General features: G+C 35.0%; 4 protein-coding genes across 4 annotated transcripts in view; 3 read left to right on the top strand and 1 right to left on the bottom strand.

The window, feature by feature from the left end:
• LOC130054058 (uncharacterized) overlaps positions 1-20761 on the top strand; it is a 1204346-nt gene that overhangs the window by 124891 nt on the left and 1058694 nt on the right. The window lies entirely within an intron of this gene.
• On the top strand, positions 7822-12647 carry LOC125671380 (uncharacterized). Its single transcript, XM_056162285.1, has 5 exons — positions 7822-8307; positions 9560-9709; positions 9869-10008; positions 10901-10997; positions 11427-12647. Exons 2-5 carry the CDS (start codon positions 9627-9629, stop codon positions 12496-12498), a joined length of 1392 nt encoding a protein of 463 aa, XP_056018260.1. The 5' UTR covers positions 7822-8307; positions 9560-9626; the 3' UTR covers positions 12499-12647.
• On the bottom strand, positions 13461-20159 carry LOC125679236 (ciliogenesis and planar polarity effector 2-like). Its single transcript, XM_048918285.2, has 6 exons — positions 20051-20159; positions 19095-19213; positions 18002-18154; positions 16463-16587; positions 15185-15321; positions 13461-13821 (listed from the first exon to the last, which is right to left on the bottom strand). Exons 2-6 carry the CDS (start codon positions 19201-19203, stop codon positions 13590-13592), a joined length of 756 nt encoding a protein of 251 aa, XP_048774242.2. The 5' UTR covers positions 19204-19213; positions 20051-20159; the 3' UTR covers positions 13461-13589.
• The window catches only part of LOC125679196 (uncharacterized), a 3521-nt gene continuing 2912 nt past the window's right edge, over positions 20153-20761 (top strand). Inside the window, exons 1-2 of the mRNA XM_048918209.2 lie at positions 20153-20279; positions 20399-20491. The gene's annotated coding sequence lies outside the window, so the exon portion shown is untranslated. The remainder of the gene's footprint in view (positions 20280-20398; positions 20492-20761) is intronic.

Below are 20761 nucleotides of genomic sequence, written 5' to 3'. Positions count from 1 at the left end.
CCCATTTGAATACAGTTTGACTTACATTATACCACTACTTTGTATTCATTGTGGGTTTTTTGACAATTTGAAATGATAAGATCTGACTGGATTATATCATCCCTAAGGAAAGTGTAACTTTAGTAGTTAGGGCTATACGGACCGTGGATATCAGCCTGGGTAGCTCAGTGGTTAGAGCACCCGACTAGTAATGCAGGGGTCCCGAGTTCGATTTCTGGTCCAGCTAAAGATTTTCTTCTCTCTCCTATATTTACTACAGTGACAATTACTCATTTAGAATTTCATATTTATTGAAACATTTCTTATAGTCAAAATTTCAATACTAGAAATATTTCAACACAAACTAAAAGTATTTCAGAGGTTATAAATTTTGTTTCCTGATTATAAGACACATTGTATGGGGTCAGAACCATGATGCAATTGATCATTAAATACCTCTTCATAATGATATTCAAATTTAAATGTATCATAAACATGCAGGACAAGTACAAAATGTTTTTCATTGTCAACAAATAGTTTCCATGTAAGACATGCTCATTTTCTCTTTCATATTAATGGTTTACAGTGTGTGCCAGTCTCAGTTGATAGAGTGAACTCTAATTCTTAGATATGTATGATATACATGTATATGTATTTTGCTTATCTGCATGACATTTGGTGCAATACTTTATTAGATAGATGTGTATACCTAACTTATGATGGATTTCAAATAAAGTGAGAACCATAATTTATCAAGCAGTCTTGTTTTGTTATTATAAAAAAAAAAACGTAATTATGCACTTGATGCATCTGCCCATGGCTGCTCCTAATATCGTGAAATCCTTGAATCATGTGTACAACACCATTATCAATAAGTATAGCACATATGATTTTAGTGTTTTGTGATATTGTTGAGGTTCGTAATAAGATTTCCGAAGATTTTTCCTGTGTATTCCTATTGTGTGACCCTGCTATTGGCTCAGGTGCTTGTCATTGTGTGAACAAACTCGAATCTACATTTTATGAGGATGCTTTTATATCATAAGAAATCGAACCCTTGTGGTTTTTGAGAAGATTTTAAAAGAAATATTTGATAAGATATTCCTATGTACAGCTTTAAACCCCGTCAAAAACCCCATGAGTTATGGTATTGTTTAGGAGGCCTTGTGATTTTTATAACCCCCGCAAACGAAGTAGGGGAGGGGTATACCAGAATCACCTTGTTTGTTTGTCCGTCCATTTGTCCATGGACAACATTTGTCCAGAGGATATCTTTAACACCAATGAACAGATTTCATTAAAACTTCAAGTATATCTTTTATGAATAATGAAGTTGCGCACCTGCAATTTTGATTGAGATATTTTAATATTCAAGGAAGTTATGGATATTTTTTTCCATTTTGGGTTGTCAGTCTCCAGAGTATATTTTAAAAACCAATAAATGGATTTGATTCAAACTTAGTGCATAGATTATGTATATAATGAAGTTGTGCTTCTGTCATTTTTATTGAGATTCATTAACATTCAAGGCAAATATGGATATTTTCATTTTACGGTGTTTTTTCAACTTTATTGACTAAGTCATTTCCTTTTAGATTTTGTAATGATCTGTTCTTGCACAGAGACTATCATTAGTTTTGGAGAGGATGTAATGGAATCATCAGTCCATTTATCTGTCTGTCTACCCATTTGTGTATGGATGATTTTGTTAATAAAAGATGTGTCGTTTTCTGGCTTGTATACACTAGTTATCCATGTGATATTATTCAATATTCTGACAGTGTTCAACATTGGCTGAAAACTTGGTATAGACCTCGGGTCTATAAACAATGTGACATAGACCTCATCGAACTGGCATAGACCGTAACATTGATAGAAAATAACACAAATCTAAAATGTTGTTTACTTCTAATGTACTTAAAAAGCACAAGATTTAATTAATTTCGAACACTGTTCTGGGTAACACTCTACTGCAGAATATATAGTCTTGCATTTACACTACTAGTAATTGTTCTCAACAATCTTCATGTCAGAAGGATGTGTTTATTCTTCAATGAGCACAAATTCACTATTTCCCACCATCCAATGTGTCCTGCTAGGACAGTTCTAGTTTGAGATATTTCAATGTAAATCACCGTACCTAGATTGTGACGTTGCCCTGACCTTTAAGGGTCATTGAGTGATCTTCACTACTTGAGGATACCTGTGGCAAACTGGACCTTGTGGTTGTTAGAAGACAGTTTTCTTTTATAAAATGACCCCACCATGGCTACAGGAATAATTGAATTTCAATCTTCAATATATAGGGAAACTTCTATGCAAGCTAGGTTCTTATAGTTGGGTATAGTTTTAAAGTAATCCATCCTATTTTAATTATTGTTTAAGGAGGTATGCTACACCAGGGAAATTTGATATGGATGAAAAATGGAGGATATGTACAACAATATTTTGAAACTGAAAACTTTCAAATTTACTTTATTTAGTCAAAAAAATGCAGTTTTAGTAGAGACCAATATGAAAAAAATCTATAACCTCTGCTGGACTCCTGTGATCTGCAGTTCAACAATCAACGTGCTAACCTACTGAGCTACTCAGCTAGACATTGATTTTTTAAATGAATAGACAAGTATTGTTGATATTTATATTTTCATCCATGTTTGAAAAGGAAGTCAGCCATTATGACGATGTAGAGTACCTTCTTAAGTATCTACACTTTGAAGTAGGAGTGGTCTTTGATTTTAACAAAATTGAATCCATATGGAATGTACTAAGTTTGGTTGAGAAATTGTCCAGTAGATCTAAAGGTATTTCCACCCTCCTGTGACATCATAAGATTTTGCAAAGTCTTTTTGATTTAATAAGATTTATGCATAACAGGAACATAAATTTTGTTGGAGTCTTTTTCAATAGTTATTGTAAAAAATCTTGTTAACCATAAAATATTTCAAAAGACCAAGTTATATATGAATAATCAATTATATGTTTCAAAATATTGAATGCAAGCTAGGGCAGTAACTCTGTTTTCATTAAATTATTTCTCAAGTCCATTATGCGATAGATTTCCTTTATTTTTCACAAACTTTTTGTATATTCCTCATGAAATTGTCATAATTACTCTTATATCATTACAACCAGATTTTGTGAAGTTTAAGGGAAAATGCAATTTTCTGATGTTGATAACGAGGTACATGTATATTGTGCTAGTTGATAATTTTTTTTTATTAATTCCGCAACATACTTATTTTATCATTTTAATTTGTTACAAAGATATATTATTTCAAGAATCAACAATCAAATATAGGATTAAACCTATAATTCTAGAGAAGTGGAATTACCTCAAGAAGTAGAAAATGTGAAGGGTTTACAGACAGACAGACACCTGACTTCTAGTCAAAAATGCCTGTAAGCTTTGAAGTCAGGTAAACTGAAATTCAAACTTTAAACTATTTAATGAGATTTCTTATTGTGGTCATCAGTGCATGAGCACCTATTATTAGTCCCCCCCCCCCCCTCCCCCTCAGAACACAAGCCTGTTCATATCCAAGATATAGATTCATTATTTTAAGGTAGCTCTATTCTTATGTCATGTGATGGATTTCTGCAAAATCTTTTATGAATTAGACTTTGTGCATGATAGAAATATATTTTTTGAAGGAATTTTATTCAATAGGTACAATGGGAAAAATGGTAAACTGTTTGGAACTGAAAAAGGTGTTTGGAACTGAAAAAGGTTATATCTTCTAGTAAACAAATCAATTATCTATATTTTAAAAAAAAAATTGTCATGGGCAATTAACTCCTATAATGGTATTTTTCTCAATTGTAAATGGTATGTCTCATACATATAATGATTTCCCTGGTACCCACTATATATATATATATATATATATATATATATATATATATATATTTTTTTTTTTTTTTTTTTTTTTTTTTTTTTAAACAGCACGGGTCGTGGATGATATTCATTCCAAATCCTTAAGCTAAAATTTCCAAAGGAATAGATGCCGTCAACATAAGCAACATTCTTCGTCATAAAAGGGTTCAGTCGTGTATTCCAACTTATTTCAAGTTCAAGTCTACACCCTGTATTAAAATTAACAACCATTGCCTAGATATAGACCATCTTATACGTAATCCACCAAAGTGTTCTTGTTCTTCATCTTCTTTCAACTATAGTCCAACTGGACTTGTAATTACTGGTGATGTTGATCGATATAGTTGAAAATGAGGACCTGAAATCACTTAATATTCTAAAAGGTACTAAATACAGAGAGCCTCGGTCTTTCAATTGGCGACAGAACTTCATCTGATTATGCCAGACGATGGGCTAAATATGAAAAAGAACTTGGGACATTGTCAGAATGGGTTAAAGGCATAAGAGGAATATAATCCCGCGTTAGACATATTAAAACAAAAGTACGTACCATCAACCCTTCTGTGTTTAGTAAACCAGAAGTGATAACGAATTAGTTAGGTTACATTCACGAGGAATATGTTTTGGTTCCAACTGACAAAGCTTGTAACAACGTTGTCCTTGTAAGGCTCATTATTACAACTGTATTTTAAACGAACTTGGTATTAATTCCACTTTGGGTAATCGTACTTATACTCCAACTGCCCTTTTAAAGGATGAAATTCTTCAAAACCATGCTTCAATTTTAGACACATTTAATATCCCAGTCAATGGGTCGAATGAATATGATTTACCGTACCTATACTGGATTCCTAAACTACCTTAATATAAACAAAGATACATTTCTGGATCCAGTAAGTGCTCTACCAAGCCCCTATCTTTGCTCCTCACGAACATATTAACAGCTGTGAAGGAGAAACTTCAAACTTACTGTGCGACTACATATGTCAGAAGTGGTGTTAAGCAATGTGGATTCTAAAAAATTCTAGAGAACTTTTAGTAAACTTGAAATCGCACAACTTTTCCCAAAATAATAACGTCAAAACCTATGCCTTATCAACACTTTACACGACCATTTCTGACGATAGATTAAAAACTAGACTTTTTGACATCATAGACAGTTGCTTCTTCAATAAAAATGGAAAACAGAAATATTCATATCTAGTGATCAGTCATTCAAAAAATTACTTTGTTATACACCACTCTGATTCCACGCTGAAGTTGAAATCAACAAAAAAATATGCCAGAGTTCCTCATTGACAATATTTTCGTGGTCTTTGGTGATCAGGTCTTCCAACAGTCTGTTGGAATTCCCATGGGCACGAATTGTGCTCCTTTGTTAGCTGACCTGTTTCTATATTCATATGAAGCAGAATTTATTCAAAACCTTCTACATGAGAAGAACAAATCTCTTGCTGTGGCCTTCAGTTCGGCATTTAGGTATATCGACGTTTTGTCTATTGACAATAATAACTTTCATTCATATGTCGATTCGATATATCCCTGTGAGCTCGAAATAAAAGACACCACAGAGTCATCCACTTCTGCTTCATACTTAGATATTTTATTGAAAGTAGACGTTAATGGCAAACAGACAACTCAACTGTATGACAAACGGAATGTTTCAACTTCCCATATTTATGTAGCAATATTCCATTATCACCTGCATATGGTGTTTATATCTCTCAACTGATTCGATACGCAAGAGCTAGTTCTGCGTATAGTCAGTTTTTAAATCGAGGTAAGCTACTGACAAACAAGGTTTCAACAGCCTCGATTGGAGTAAGCATTTCGCAAATTCTATGGTCGTTATTACAATCTAGTTTGCCAATAAAACCTTTAATACAACCTCACATTGGGTCAAATGCTGTCTGGCGTGTTTGATACCGATTGTTAAGCCGTTCTTGGCACACTGATTTTGACTAGGGTTTGCGAAATGCTGACTTTAAACAAGACTGTTAGAACCCCTGCACCATCAACTTGTTTGTCAGTGGCCTGCTTCGATTTAAAAACTGACCATAAGCAGAGCACGCATTTGAAAGACATTTAAATTATAATGCGAGGTGAAAAGGGTGTAATAACGCAAAGAAAACGTAATAACGCGAATAAAAAGGCGCTATTATGCCTTTCAAAGGGCATTATAATGCAAAGTGAAAAGGCGTAATACAGCACACATACAAACATGCAGGTAAGATTAGCCCCCCCCCCCCCCTTAGGACTGTAGGGGTACCACACAATAAAAAAACAAAACAAATTCTTATACATTTCAGAGGAGCGGTAGAAGTGAGGAAATATTAACAGGCGTGGAAAGGACAAGGTAGGCGCAAATATTACAAAATGAGCAAATGATTTACCTATGCAAATGTTTAATAAAGCAATTTAAACAGTTTATTTGAATAAGAATGTCCAACGGCACGACAGTGGATACCATTCCGTGTACGTACGGCGCGATGTCTGGCAAATAGAATCTTTAACTTGCCAGTGCACAGAGGTAATCTGAAGATGACGGAGGAAGGGGGTCTGTACCATGTGTACGAAAGTGTGCATTCCACAAGAAAAGGATTGATCCTTCGTTGCAATTCTTCGGTTAATTTTACATTTTCACTAAGAAAAAAATCTTTTAGAGTCCAAATTTTGCTGTGATTCGATGCATGATATAAATATCTAATAGAACATGTTTCTTGAAAAATTTAACCGTAGACTTCAAAAAAATTAACAAATAACGTGTTTAATTTTCATAAATATTTATTTATTTGAAAATAGTATACCGTTTACCTGAACTCTCTCGGCATGTTTTATAAATATTCATTTCATGCCCCTTTCATGACGACGAAATTTGGACCCCCCCCCCCCCCCCCCCCCCCCCCCCCCACCAATCTGTTCATTTTTGCAAACAAAATACCCGTATTTATAATATTGATGAAAAACAAACAAACTAAAAACCAACCAACCAAACACAAAATAACTGAAAAAAAAAAAAACAACCTAAAAAAAAACAAAAACAAAAAAAAACCCACTCAAAAACAATTCATATAGAATGATGGAGAGCTTGTACCACTATCGTACTTCATATAACGAGTACCAAAATAAAATGCTGGTGTAAACGATCCACTTTAAGAACTCGATTGTAATAAGCACTGATACAACTTGGACGTATTAAGTATAATTAGTTAATTGATTCAACTCCTGGGGTCAATCCCAGGTCCGAGATCAACATTACAGAGCGATATTCTACACGTGCATATCTAAACACTCGGACCAATCGTGTCGATTTCATACAGCGTTGGTTTTGAAGTCTCCCTATTTCACCAGCAGTGTATGCTATTCTGTTTAAAAAAGGATTCTTGTTGCGGCTCTCTCTCTCTCTCTCTCTCTCTATCAAGACCAAAGTTCTTTCCACATTCATACTTGGAATTTCTTGTTTAATGTCACTTCTCTGAACTGGAATACCTTAATAGGGCGCAAAGACAACTTCAATTTCATGTTGCACAACTGCAAACTATCTTTTATACAAATATTAACACGTACAAACATAAATTTGTCAGTTTTTGAATAAAACTTCTCATCACTTAAATCTATTTGACAGTGTCGTATCTGATTTCACCCCTCCGTGATGACTTTAGAACTGTCAAGTCGAGAAACTAGGTGTTCCCAAAGTCATCTGAAGTACCTCACGAGAATACATAATTTAACCTGCCTCTTTGCTTATATACGTTTATTTACTTCAACTTTTAATAGTCTAATATTGAAGAGAGTTTCCTCAGATGATGAATATGAAAACGGTTCCGTTCCTTTCAATCTTGTACAGTAAGTATTTTTTGTAGATAAAATAGATAGATAGAATTCATGAAAAGTCAAAACATCATTAGGTTTGTAATGTTTAAAATGTATATTTAAAATATAATCGATGTATACACTGTATAATATAGACTGTACTTCTCTCTTTGCTGTCATGGCTGAACAAAGCTTAGCTTGAATGGTTGTACGCATTTCAAAATTTTTGAAACATTTCTTTGTTGGATCCAGGATTTTTGTCGAATAGGGGTCCAATCGAGAAGTGGAAACGAAAATTTATACAATTTAGGCCATAGTTTGTGAATACCGCAATATCTCGGTGCATAGTTGCTAATAAAAATTGTCAAGAGACACACCCACAGCCATAGCTGGCATGTACGACCAATGTAATCAGATTAAAGCGTACAAGGCGCATTTAGTAAGATCTCGAACCAAAACCTCTATCGAATACCGACCTAGGTTTTCTAAGACTTCTCCGAGAAACTATGAACTCTAAATTGAATTGAATTATTATTATTCATTTTCTTCTTCTTCAAATTGTTCATTTAAAAAAAAAAATGATTATCTTTCTTTTTTTATACAGTTGCACTGCTTGCAAATTCCGCCCTTGGAACAACGTAAGTAAATAAGGATAAAGAGGCGTCCAGGATACTTGTACTTTCCTAACTTGGGGCCCAAGAGTTCTGTTGGATGGAAGCAGAAATAAGAAATAGCATAAAAATTTTCAGTCTTGAAAACACCCACTCCGGGTGATCGCCCCTCTAGGTTATTTTTAAGGAGCGCCAAATTAATATAAACTGAACTAATTTAAGATATCTTTAATTAGTTGAAGGTATCGATTAATTTGATGCAAGTAACATTTCAATTAAAGATTTCTTCGAATAATAAATGATATTTTCAGTTCTGAATTATTGCGCGCATTAATTGAATTGGTGATAGTATTAATTATTATGCTGTATTGACACGCGCTATATATATATAATTTAATTGAAGGGAGAAATAATTCAATTGATGCGCGCGGTAATTCTTTCAGAAAGAACAACTACATGTACATGTAGCCTCAATTCAACATATCCACAACTGAATAAATGGTATCTTTAATTGAATTGCTGCTCATTTTAAAATAATTGATGCACGCATTAACTCCTTATACAAAAGCATTGCAAATAATTAAAGAGATCATCAAATAATCTAATGATATTTTCAGTTCTGAATTATTGCGCACATTAATTGAAGTGATGATAGCATTAATTATTCTGCTGAATTGATGCGCGTCATAACTGCATTGCTGCTTTCTTCAAATGACTTGATGATACCAATAATTAAATTGACTATACTGATATGTAGATCGTGTGTTTGAACCTGAAAGATTTCATGTAATTTCAAAATAGCATTGTATTTATCCCCCAGTTTCCATCAATATTAGAAATCTCAGATGTGTTGTTCCTCCTTAAATATGTCATGTAAATACGAAATAAAATGTAGACTTTAATATGAAGAAATGATGGGGAGAAACTTGTCAATAATGTTCAAACACAGTCTACGCAAAATATTCTCTTAAAAAAAAGGCTGGTAAGATATAAATTGGATAATTTGTATTACAATTTGAGGCTAAAGAAATAAGCCCCCCACCCCTCTTTTTTTTTTGTGCTTCAAAATCAACAAACCGATTGTATTGGTTGTATATATCAATTATATGTATTTTGATAAAACATTGAAATAGCCCATAACATTCAAATCAAGAAAATATGTTTAAATTGAACATCAGAAAAAGTATACATTTTTAATGCATTGCAAACTAATATGTACATATCGATTAACCCATACATATAAGTACTTTTTTGGTAATATGTGTCCCTAAATCAACAGATACGAGGAAACGGTGTTCGAAAAATGCTTGTCCAGCAGTGGTGTGTTCGATACGTTGGTGGATCCAATGGGAAACTCAGTAGACGTGAGCACTCTTGAGGGTTTGTTGTTTGCTGTCACAACTATTCTTTACAACGGAGAAATATGCACGTGAGTAAATCACTTCTCGAGTTTTTGTTCTGAATTAAAATTCGTTCGATAAAAACGAAACTAGCAAAGAGGTACACTTCCTACCAGTAAGAAGTTTCACGTGAATTTGCTAACAGCTTTTAAATAATTTTCAATAAACCAATGAATTGTCATGAACAGACACAAAGATGCCTACTTGTCCTGCATTAGCACGACTCTGCCTTCCTCCTCATACCCCGTGGACGCCAGACTGAAAAACGTCATCAACATCACCCAATTCGAATCTGAAATCAACAGTATATGCAGTACAGACATCTCAAGTAATCTTATATATTTACATCTCGATCACAATACACAAACTTGCAATGTGCAAAAGCGTAATAGCGCGTTTCTTTTAAAAAACGCGCTCTTACGCAAACACACAACACGCCGTCGCGCTACCACACGACATACCGTCGCGCTATTACACAAGATGTTGTCACGCTATCACGCTAATACACAAAACGCCGTCACGCTAACATGCCGTCGCGCTAATACACAATACACCGTCGCGCTATCACGCTAATACACAACACGCCGTCACACTAACACGCCATCACCTGTCAAGCTAACACACAACACGCTGTCGCGCTAGTTTAACACACAACACGCCGTCACGATTTCGTATAGTCAACCGCGTTCGACTGTGTATTAGCGCAATAGCTTGACAGCGTGTTAGCTTGACAGCATGTTGTGTATTACCGTGATAGCGCGACGGCGTGTTGTGTGTTAGCACAACGGCATGTTAGCATGACAACACGACGGTGTGTTGTGTGTTAGCGTTTTAAGTAACGTGCTAAATACACTTTTGCACATGGCCCTATCCGGACACCATATATAACTGGTTATTTTTGCGATAGATACTATTTCTTTGACAATTTTCCAGGGTTATTGAATTTGTAAAACTATTTTTCACACAAACATTTTTTTTTTTTTTTGGAGAAAATACTTCTTGTGTCCTTTAGCACCAACGTAAAGGTTCGCAAAATTTTGATATACAAAAAAAAAAAAATTCAACCCATTTTCGCAATGAATAGACCACTCCAAAAATTTTCAGATTTACGGTAATACGGTTGCGTACAGGTATAATATTGACTTGCACATTGTAATTAGATGTTCAGAGGAGTGTTCTTGTTCTTTAATGAACAGGTGTAATTTTTGTTTCTTTTACAGGTGTAATTACTGACGTTCAGAACTGCGAATCAAGTCTCGTTACCATCAAAACGTCCTGTATAACCGTAGATTATTCATCAGACGCCAGTTTCTGTGCGTAAGTATTGCTCACGATAATAACGAAGGGCGGTTGGTTTTTTAAATTAGTTGGTTAGAACTATTTTAATAATTATAAAGTAGAAGACTACTAATTCTGCAAAGGGCAGACAACTCTGTATTTTTCTCTTATACAATGCGACTAAACTAAACTATAAAATAAGAAAGTAGAAACTGCTCCATCATCTATATTTACTGTTATGGATTTTGTGATATATTCACTCATAGTATTATCAAATGTTGAAATTTTTAATTTTTTTTTTACACTCCTCAGAAAATTCACTATTAAATTTCTAACAATGCATAACGTTTAGCTAGTCTGCTGTTAGAAGGCAAGATATTCCGAAATCTATTTGTAGAACTATTTGCTGTCTGATACAAATCTGCATATTACGTATTTGAATTAAATGAACATGTTTTATGTTTGCAGAAACACCGTATCTTCCTTCGGAACATGTTTAACAACTTATTGTGGGACAACATTATCACAGTTTGTCGGGCTAAAAGTTCTCAACATTGTAACTCAGTCTTGTTTAGATCAGCTTTTCCCAACAACTGCAGTATCAACTACAGCAGAATCCACCACTGTAACTCAAAAAATGTCTACGACACAGTCAACATCCATGAGTTCTACAGAACCTAGTTCCACCACTTCAATAGCAATATCAACTTCCACAAGTTCAACCACCATTTCTGCCACAACAGAATTCACCTCTACTCAACCAACAACTCTTACACAGTCAACAGCTGTGAGTTCCACAGAATCTAACACCTTGTCAACAACTCTTTCACAGTCATTGTCTACAAATTCAACCACCATCTCTGACACAGCAGAATCTACAACCTTCACTGCACCATGGACCACTTCACTGTCCACATCCACTGGTTCAGCCACCACCACATCTGGATCAACCACCACTACAACACAATCAACATCTATGAGTTCAGTTGATGGTTTCAACACATCAGATTCAGCCAACATGACTACCCAACCAACAACTACAGGACCTACAACTTCAACTCAGCAATCGTCTACTGCACAGTCAACATCCACAAGTTCACCCACCATTTCTACCACAACAGAACCCAGCACCACTCTGCTGACCTCAACACAATCAACCTCAACTGTCTCCTCCACAACAGGAACCACTTCTACAACTCAAACACCGACTAGCACACAGTCAACATCGACAAGTTCACCCACCATTTCTACCACAACAGAACCCAGCACCACTCTACTGACCTCAACACAATCAACCTCAACTGTCTCCTCCACAACAGGAACCACTTCTACAACTCAAACATCGACTAGCACACAGTCAACATCCACAAGTTCACAGAGTACATCAGCCAGTGCCACAACCCAGTCAACGTCTACAAGTTCACAGAGTACATCAGCCAGTGCCACGACCCAGTCAAACAGGGATAATGGGGGTACCAGACTGTCCATTTCCAAGTCGATGATCTTTTTGATTTTTTTCCTTGTGTATAGGCCTATTTAAATATTACCTTTTACCAATGTAAAAAGATCAAAGTGAGAGGCTACCATGTAAGGGCTTAGCCTATCCCATTCAATGTACATGTACTTCTTGTATTGTAAATAGGTATACTGAATGAAATGGTTTATTAAATTAAATATAAAAACACACAACATATTGTAATTTTATCACTTTGTGAAATTAAGGTCCATGGTCCAATTGTGCACGTGGACAATTCTTGTGAAAATACTTCAGCTCTCTAGTAAAATAGAGTTAAACATTTTCCTCGTTCTGAAAATGTTAAAGACAAAATATACCTTACTTCACAGCACAAGTACTCAGTACATGTTAAAGGAGGAAGTTGACTTTCTGTGGATGATGATATTGATTAAAGAGGAGTTTTATGATAGCACAATTATAAACAATACCAACAGTATGTTCAGCCTGCCTTAATTTGCTATATGAAGAACAATATACATGAACAATGAGTGTTTTGGATGTCAAACACACTGATAGAGACATGCAACAACTAAGGGTGGATACAGATAGCGGGAAGAAGAATTTTATTTTTTACACGTTTGTAAAATAAAGCAACACCTCACCTTTTCCATCCTCCTTTTGAGGATGGAGAAGAGGGGTCCCTCCTTTTTGAGGATGGAGAAGAGGGGTCTTGCCCTAAATTCACCACTGGTAGCAGTCCAACCAGTAAAATATACTGTCTTCATGGTATATTTATCAATACTTCGTTATATATACAAGGATATTTCATTTTGAGTGCAGCCCTGAGACCATTGTCGGTTACCCTTGTGTGCTTCTCATCGATTCTCTCCATCATTTGAGGGAGCTTCGTGAACTCAAAACAGTGGTTTGCAACGATGCCCTGGGACAGAGACTGTCTATTAAATTCATTGTTTCCATACAATTTCAAAATGTTTGTAAGCACAAAACTCATGTTGTACACAATTTTCAATAGAATGATCTAAAAAAAAATTGCATCAAAAATTTATTTAGAAAATATACAGCCATGTCATACAAGTATACATAATGAAAACATAATGGTAAATAAATTTTTGATTCAATGTTGAGAGAGAGAAAAAAACCCAACAAAGCCAATCTCAGCATGATGAAATTTTCCCATCATTAACTGGTACAGATCTACCGGCCATCAGAATATCACGATGCCACAAATGCTCACTGATAGTGGTCAGTATCTGAGAGATTTCATGCATATCGTTTTTTGTTTCCGTGTCTGGAACATTTCTGATCTTTAGAACAGGGATTTTCCATGTGTGTTCAAAGTCTCTGATGTCCCTCTGGGTGACCTCACTGTGGGCATGCTGATCAAATCTGCTCAAGTCAAGGAAATTACAAGCTTCAAAATTTTACTTCTGAACTTATTTTTATCAGTTTTGTTTTAAAATTGAAATATTTAACGCATAGTTCTTTTTAACACATTAAATGCATGAAGTTTGAAATCTGCATAGCATACTAATAAGTATTTCAAATTCTAATCTTACAATAATTTCCTAATTATTAGTCCCCTACCGGCAGTGACATTATTTTTCTGGACTTTTTTCTCCGTCAAGCTTTCAAATTGGTATGTGGTTTAAGTATTTTGTCAAAGTTGAGTACGGCAATTTTCACAAGATTTATGGGGCTAGTGACAATATGATCCTTGACATGTTTTGAATATTGAAATTCAAGAAAATGCAAAAAGCGTTACAATTGCATGAAATTTCAACAGGACTGCACACAAAGTATTATACAAACAACTTGGGATCAGTAGGGGAGATAATACTGTGTAATACTTACAGAATGCTTCTTCATTATCAAATACATCTATCAATTTAACTTCACGAATCATCTTATCACCTTTTGAAAATACTATGAATATAATAAGAGTGTAAATTGTTGAGCGTGTACTTTATTACACTGACTTCGACCTCTTTCTTTCAATGCCATCATGCCCAGGTTCATTTAAAAGTTTACCTCATTCAGTCTACGAGTAAATTTAGAAACTTTGATATTCTGAATCAAAATTTTGTAAATTAAATTGCTTAAAATGACTGGCCATTCATTTAATTGATCATTCATTTAATTGTTTACATGACTTACCATTCATTTAATTGTTTACAAAATTGTCAGTAAAAACAAGGGGAATAACAAGCTTTTCGAATGTGTGATTTGTACTTTGTGTGGGAATGTGTGAGTTCCCATATGGCTCACTGAAATAAAGAAACTGAAACTTTGTGGTCGGGGTTAATATTATTTAGAGAAGAAATACTCATAATAACTCGAATTCATTACTATATTTCGGTCTTCTGCATTGGATGAGGACTTGTTGCAGCAAAATTCATTCCACCCAGTGTGAAAAAGTGACATACATATTATTGTAGATTTCTATATATATGAAGGAATTTGCTATTGTTTTATTTAGTGAGAAGCACCAATTGTGAAATAAAATTAAATGCTTTTATTTTCATATTGCTGAAATACATGTAAAACCTTTTGATCATCAGACAACTAGAAAATTCATGAACTCGCAATTTGACGTCTACGAGTCATATTGCGGTATGGAGTACATGTACTATAAGGAATCAACAGTATATTATGTTTATATTGCTATCTAAATAGCAGTGACAGAGAATTTAAAACTTTCACTGATATCAAAATCTTTCAACAGTTTTATCAAATTCCTAACTAAGGATACTTGGCACCAATAACAAGCTTTGCAAAGTTATTTCTTGGTTTGGTCATTCTGGTTATGTGTTGAGAGATCTCTTCAAAGCTTCCTCGATCCACAAAGCTAAAGAGGAATATTGCACAATCTGCTTGATTCTCCCAAGTCTGGAATATGATTAAGATGTAGGTAAATCGTATTCAATCAGTAGAATGTACAAAATGTAACTAATTATGTATGATAACTGGGTAAAACTACATTTAAATAAATTTTATCAAATATTCCTTTACTCCATTTTTCTATACTACTTGTACAGACCCTGAAGTGTACTACTACACTACTTGCACGGAACGGTATGAAATGATTCTTGCACGGAACGCTGAATAGTTTGCATGAAACGAAACGAAACGAAACGCATTGGAGGTGAAGTAGCACGTTTCAGGATCTGTACTAACTAAATCTTGTTCCAAATACCTCAAACAAGCTTTCATTCTCTCCAGTTAGTGACACGTTTCATTAGGCCAAGTCTTACGATGTATTATTAAGATATTTATTGATTTCATGTGTTAAATACATTTCATTAGGCCATGTCTTTTGATCACAAAGTAAAACATCATGGGATAAAATATAATGTCTTGCCATAAGAAATATCTATACACAAAATATGAAAGCACTAACTTAAATTGCTTCGGTTAAGTTTTCCTAAAAGAAAGTCAAACTCCAAGGTCAAGGTGTTTTAAAGGATGTATCTCTATATATTCCCATATAAAACTTTTATCCCCTAATGTGACTCTACTCCACCACCAACATCCCCCCATGGGACACAATTTGAACAAACTTGAATCTGCACTACCTGAGGATGCTTGCATATTAATATGAGTAATCATGGCCTTGTTGTTCATGAGAAGAATATTTTTAAAGATTTTCCCTATATATCTGCATGTAAAACTTTGATCCCTTATTGTGGTCCCACCCTACCCTGATTTAAATATGCTATGTCAGGATTTTGTAAATTTCAACATTCCTGGTCCAGTGGTTTTTGAGATTTTAAATGACTATTTTTGCTTTTTCTTGATTGTCTCCCCTTTGACGGGGAAATGGTCTCTCCCTTGATGGGAGCATGGTCCTTTATTTGAACTATCTTGAATCCCCTTTACCTAATTATGATTTGTACCAAGTCTGATTGAAACATATTAATCTTCTTTGGAAGATGGAATTATGAACAGTTAACAACAATGACCACTACAAAAGATGCCGGAGCTAAAGGCTCAAGTGAGCTGGAAACTGTTGCCTTAATGGGATACTTACTGATTTGATGTGTTCATACTTCTTCATGGCTCCATCACCTACATCCCAGAACTGGAGGTGAAACATAATCACCTTGTTCATCTGTCTCACCAGCCCAGGCCATTGAGTGCTAGTGATGTGGATTCCTGCCATACGTATACAAATAAATTATCTACCATCAACATGTTAAATTGCCAGTATATTTCACATCTTGTTTAACAAAGTCCTTACAAAATTCATGATTTTTTTTTCAACTTCTAGAGATTTTGAAAGAAAACTAACAAGAGGCTCATGGGCCACATCGCTTACCTGAGTCACCTTGACCCATATTTTTCCCTATATATTCGCATGTAAAACTTTGATCCCTTTTGTGGCCCCAACCTATTATCAGTGGCCATGATTTTTACAAACTTGAATCTGCACCATGTCAGGAAGCTTTCATGTAAATGTAAACTACTTTGGCCCAATAGATCTTAAGAAGAAGATTTTTAAAGATTTGCTCTATATATTTGTATGTAAAACTTTGATCCCCTATTGTGGGCGCCATCCTACCCTTGGGGGCCATGATTTTAACAAAATTGAATCTGCACTATGTCAGAAAGCTTTCACGTAAATTTGTACTTTCCTATTTTTGCAAGCCAAGCCAAGTGTTTGATTCACTTACTCTAATGAGAGTAAGCGAAACGGACACTTGGTTTGTGAAGATGGTACTTTCCTAGCCCAGTGGTTTTTGAAAAAAATATTTTTAAAGATTTTTTCCTTTTAATTATATTTGTATGTAAAACTCCGATTCCCTATAGTGGCCCAATCTACCCCCGGGGGGTGGGGGGTGGGGTCATGATTTTAACAAACTTGAATCTGCACTATGTCAGGAAGCTTTCATGAAAAATGTATTTTCCTAGCCCAGTGGTTCTTGAGAAGATTTTCAAAGATTTTACATATATATTCGCATGTAAAACTTTAATCCCAGCTTTCATGTAAATTTCAGCTCTTCTGGCTCAATGGTTCTTGAGAAGATTTTAAATGACCTCACTCTATTTTTGCATTTTTGTGATTATCACCTCTTTGAAGGGGGCATGGCCCTTCATTTGAACAAACTTGAAAGTCCTTCACCCGGCAAGGATGCTTTTGACCAAGTTTGGTTGAAATTGGCCCAGTGGTTCTGGAGAAGAAGTCGAAAATGTGAAAAGTTTACAGACGGACAGACGACGGTCAACAGGCAATCAGAAAACCTCACTTGAAACTTAACATAGGACTTAAAAAATTATGATTTATTTCACATTGTATCTTCTCTCTAACTTTCTGTTGCCATTTTGTTATGGTGTTTAACCTGTATTTACACAGTACTCATTTCCTGTGAGATGAAGGGATGTTTCCCTGACAGTTTTTGGTACTGCACATAATCTATGTACTTTTACTTGAGAGTTTCACTGTGAGAAGTGCGAATCTCATTCCTGCAGGATTATTTGCTATAATTGTGAATAATCTGAACATACTTTTCACTTGAGAGTCTCGCTGTGAGAATCTAAATCCCCAACAGTTTTGTTATCACATTATTACCTGGAGTCTCACTGTGAGATGTTGGAATCTCGTTCCCTGAGAGTTTTGCTATTGTGCTTGTTTTTCCGACCCCACTTTTCCCTACCATCAGAATCTTGTACTTCACTTCATCTGCTGTAACATTGGCAGGTAAAACAGGCTTGTCTAAAATACCTGGAAAAACAAGCTAAAAATTTTGGCATTTTGACTTAAGAAATCAAGACAGGTAAATCTTTATTTCTAAATGTCCCACCTCACTCTAGTATCAAACTGATATTCTTTTACTGTAATTTAGAGTAATTTCCTGGCCTCCTCCTTTTTCTAAGACTTGCAATAACTTGTACATATCATTGGAAAAACCTTTGAAGTGGAAGATCTATCCAAATGAGTCCAAACTAGCAATATATATGTATACTACATGCGATATAATACACATATATACGAATAACAAGATTGACAACCTGCAGCATGTTCAGAATTTTATAACAAAAGTCAAATCATGCTTGTTCACGGGATAAATGCTTGAGCAATGGATAATGTAAAACGATATGTGTATACCAGATACGAGTTAAAAATGTAATATCAATAAAAAAGGGTGACTAAACTTGCTTTTGAATATCTAAGTTAGACACAATATTCATGTCCTCCACACAATTTAAGGACTGACATTCACACCTGTTTGTTGACTGCAAAATTCCCAATCTGATTAAAACTAGATCTTCAATCTGCTCCTCTATTGGCCATGTCGCGACTTGAAGATCTGGTTTTAATCAGATTGTAAAAGTCCCTGATTGACTTAAGGTGGCTCACTACACCCTGAAATAGTTTCTCAAATCAGTAAGAATTGATTTAATTATAAAAGATATAATGATATACAATATGTATATATGCCAAAAATATGCAAATTTGGATAAAGTTTTCAAAAAAAATATTTCAACACATATGAACAAAAGACTGGCAGATTTGAACTTGAGATCTGCGGTTCACCAGCCCAATGCTTTAACCACTGAACTATGATGATAGACAAACAAATCGATCGAAAGAGAGTATAAGCTTTAGTGTAGTGAGCTAACTTAACTTTAATATTTGTCAGAAATATTCAGCGTGTACAAACCAAATGGTTTCCTTTTGAGTAGGTTACGAGTCAGAAGAGATGATAAGACCCCTTTACCAGTAGTAGACGTGTACCATTCCTGGCTAATCAGGGATCCTGGAGACAACATATCTCAACATCTGAGGGTAAAAAAATGTACACCATCCAGAAAACAGACCATTTAACTGTTTAACAGGTTGGGAATACTTCCCCATTAGGGAGATGCAGAACCACGGTCAGGAAAGAGTCGTTTTACCCCGAGTGGAATATCTTGCCCACCTCAATTGTGCTGGCGCCGAGTCTTGACACCGGCTTGGTTACAAAACCATTACGGCATAACTGTTTTCAATTGTAAATAATTGAAATTTTTAAATCACTCTTTTTTAATTTTGCACACCCCAATGTGGCAGAACAGTCAACCAGATGATGGAGACCACTGACTGGTAGAAGTAGATCTTCTCGCTAAAACGCGATTATCCCTCTTTAGCGAGAAAGTAAACATTAAATGACCATAAACAGGTGTTTTGGTGTCTTTATTGAAAATAATGGCAATTTCTGTGCAATGCTGAATAAGTGTGACAAAATGACGCAAATTGTCTCTATAAAATTGACAACACAGTCAAGAAATTGCATATCAAAGTTGCTGCGTAAGAGGGAAGCAGTCTGAAATCCAATGAACATCGCGAGTGTTTTTGTTTTCATTGATATATTATCTGCATATGCATAAGTATCAGGTATTTTAGCACTTTTTCTTCTTTTCATGTGAAGACGAAGAGATGTACTCCATGGATGTTTTTCTTGGTTGTACGGGATATATCGCGTTTTCGCGAGTTCCCAACCTGTTTACATGTAGCCTAAAGTTAAACTGTCAAACGAAGTTGGGTTAATTATTTTCTTTTACTACTTAAGGAATGTTTTGTTTTTTCCTTCTTAAAATAACTTCATTAATAAAACAAGAATGACAAAATGATACATACTTGAGACGTTATTTCAATTTTCTCTATAAATTTAGAAAACTTGCACTGTAACTGTTCAGTAGTTTTACTTGAGGTGCCTAGTGGATGCGGCCATATTGGAAATACCCGGATGTTGTTTACAAACAACAGCTGCAGTGACATGTGACTCAAAATTGGTTTCATAACGTTTGCATAACTTATTGACCAGGCCCTGTCAGAGATTGTAGAGGTCTGTCTTGACAAGACGAAGGTGAGGAATGGTTATCTATGATAAGTAGAGCTCGATAATTTATGTGCGTGACCTTGCGCATAGCATGCGTGTAGGCATTTTTTCTTTGCAGACTTTATGTGAAGCAATTTTTTTTCCAGCGGTGCATCGATTTACCGAAAACAAGAGGGATTACCGAAAACAAAGAAAAAAGCTGCAGAACGGGAAGAAAAAAATCCGATAGATCTGACGCAGTGAGTACTCGTACATTGTACAAGTAAGAATCACGTATGGCACAGGAACCGGCAATTTTTGCCTGTAATAAATAAAAAAAGAAGGGATCTACACCATACCACCACTTAATAAAAAAACATTAGGGGGATTGTATAGTATAGACCTCAATTTAGTACTATTAAACAAAATTCCTGTGGTCTTGGTTAGCATCCCTAAGCTTATTGAAATAAGATGGGGAAGAAAATGTAATGAATGTAAATGATTACTAGTGAAAACAGAATAAAAGTTTC

This window comes from Ostrea edulis, chromosome 1, assembly GCF_947568905.1.
Source record: "Ostrea edulis chromosome 1, xbOstEdul1.1, whole genome shotgun sequence".
Taxonomy (NCBI): Eukaryota; Metazoa; Mollusca; class Bivalvia; order Ostreida; family Ostreidae; genus Ostrea; species Ostrea edulis.
This window is presented reverse-complemented; position numbering and strand designations above follow the sequence as displayed.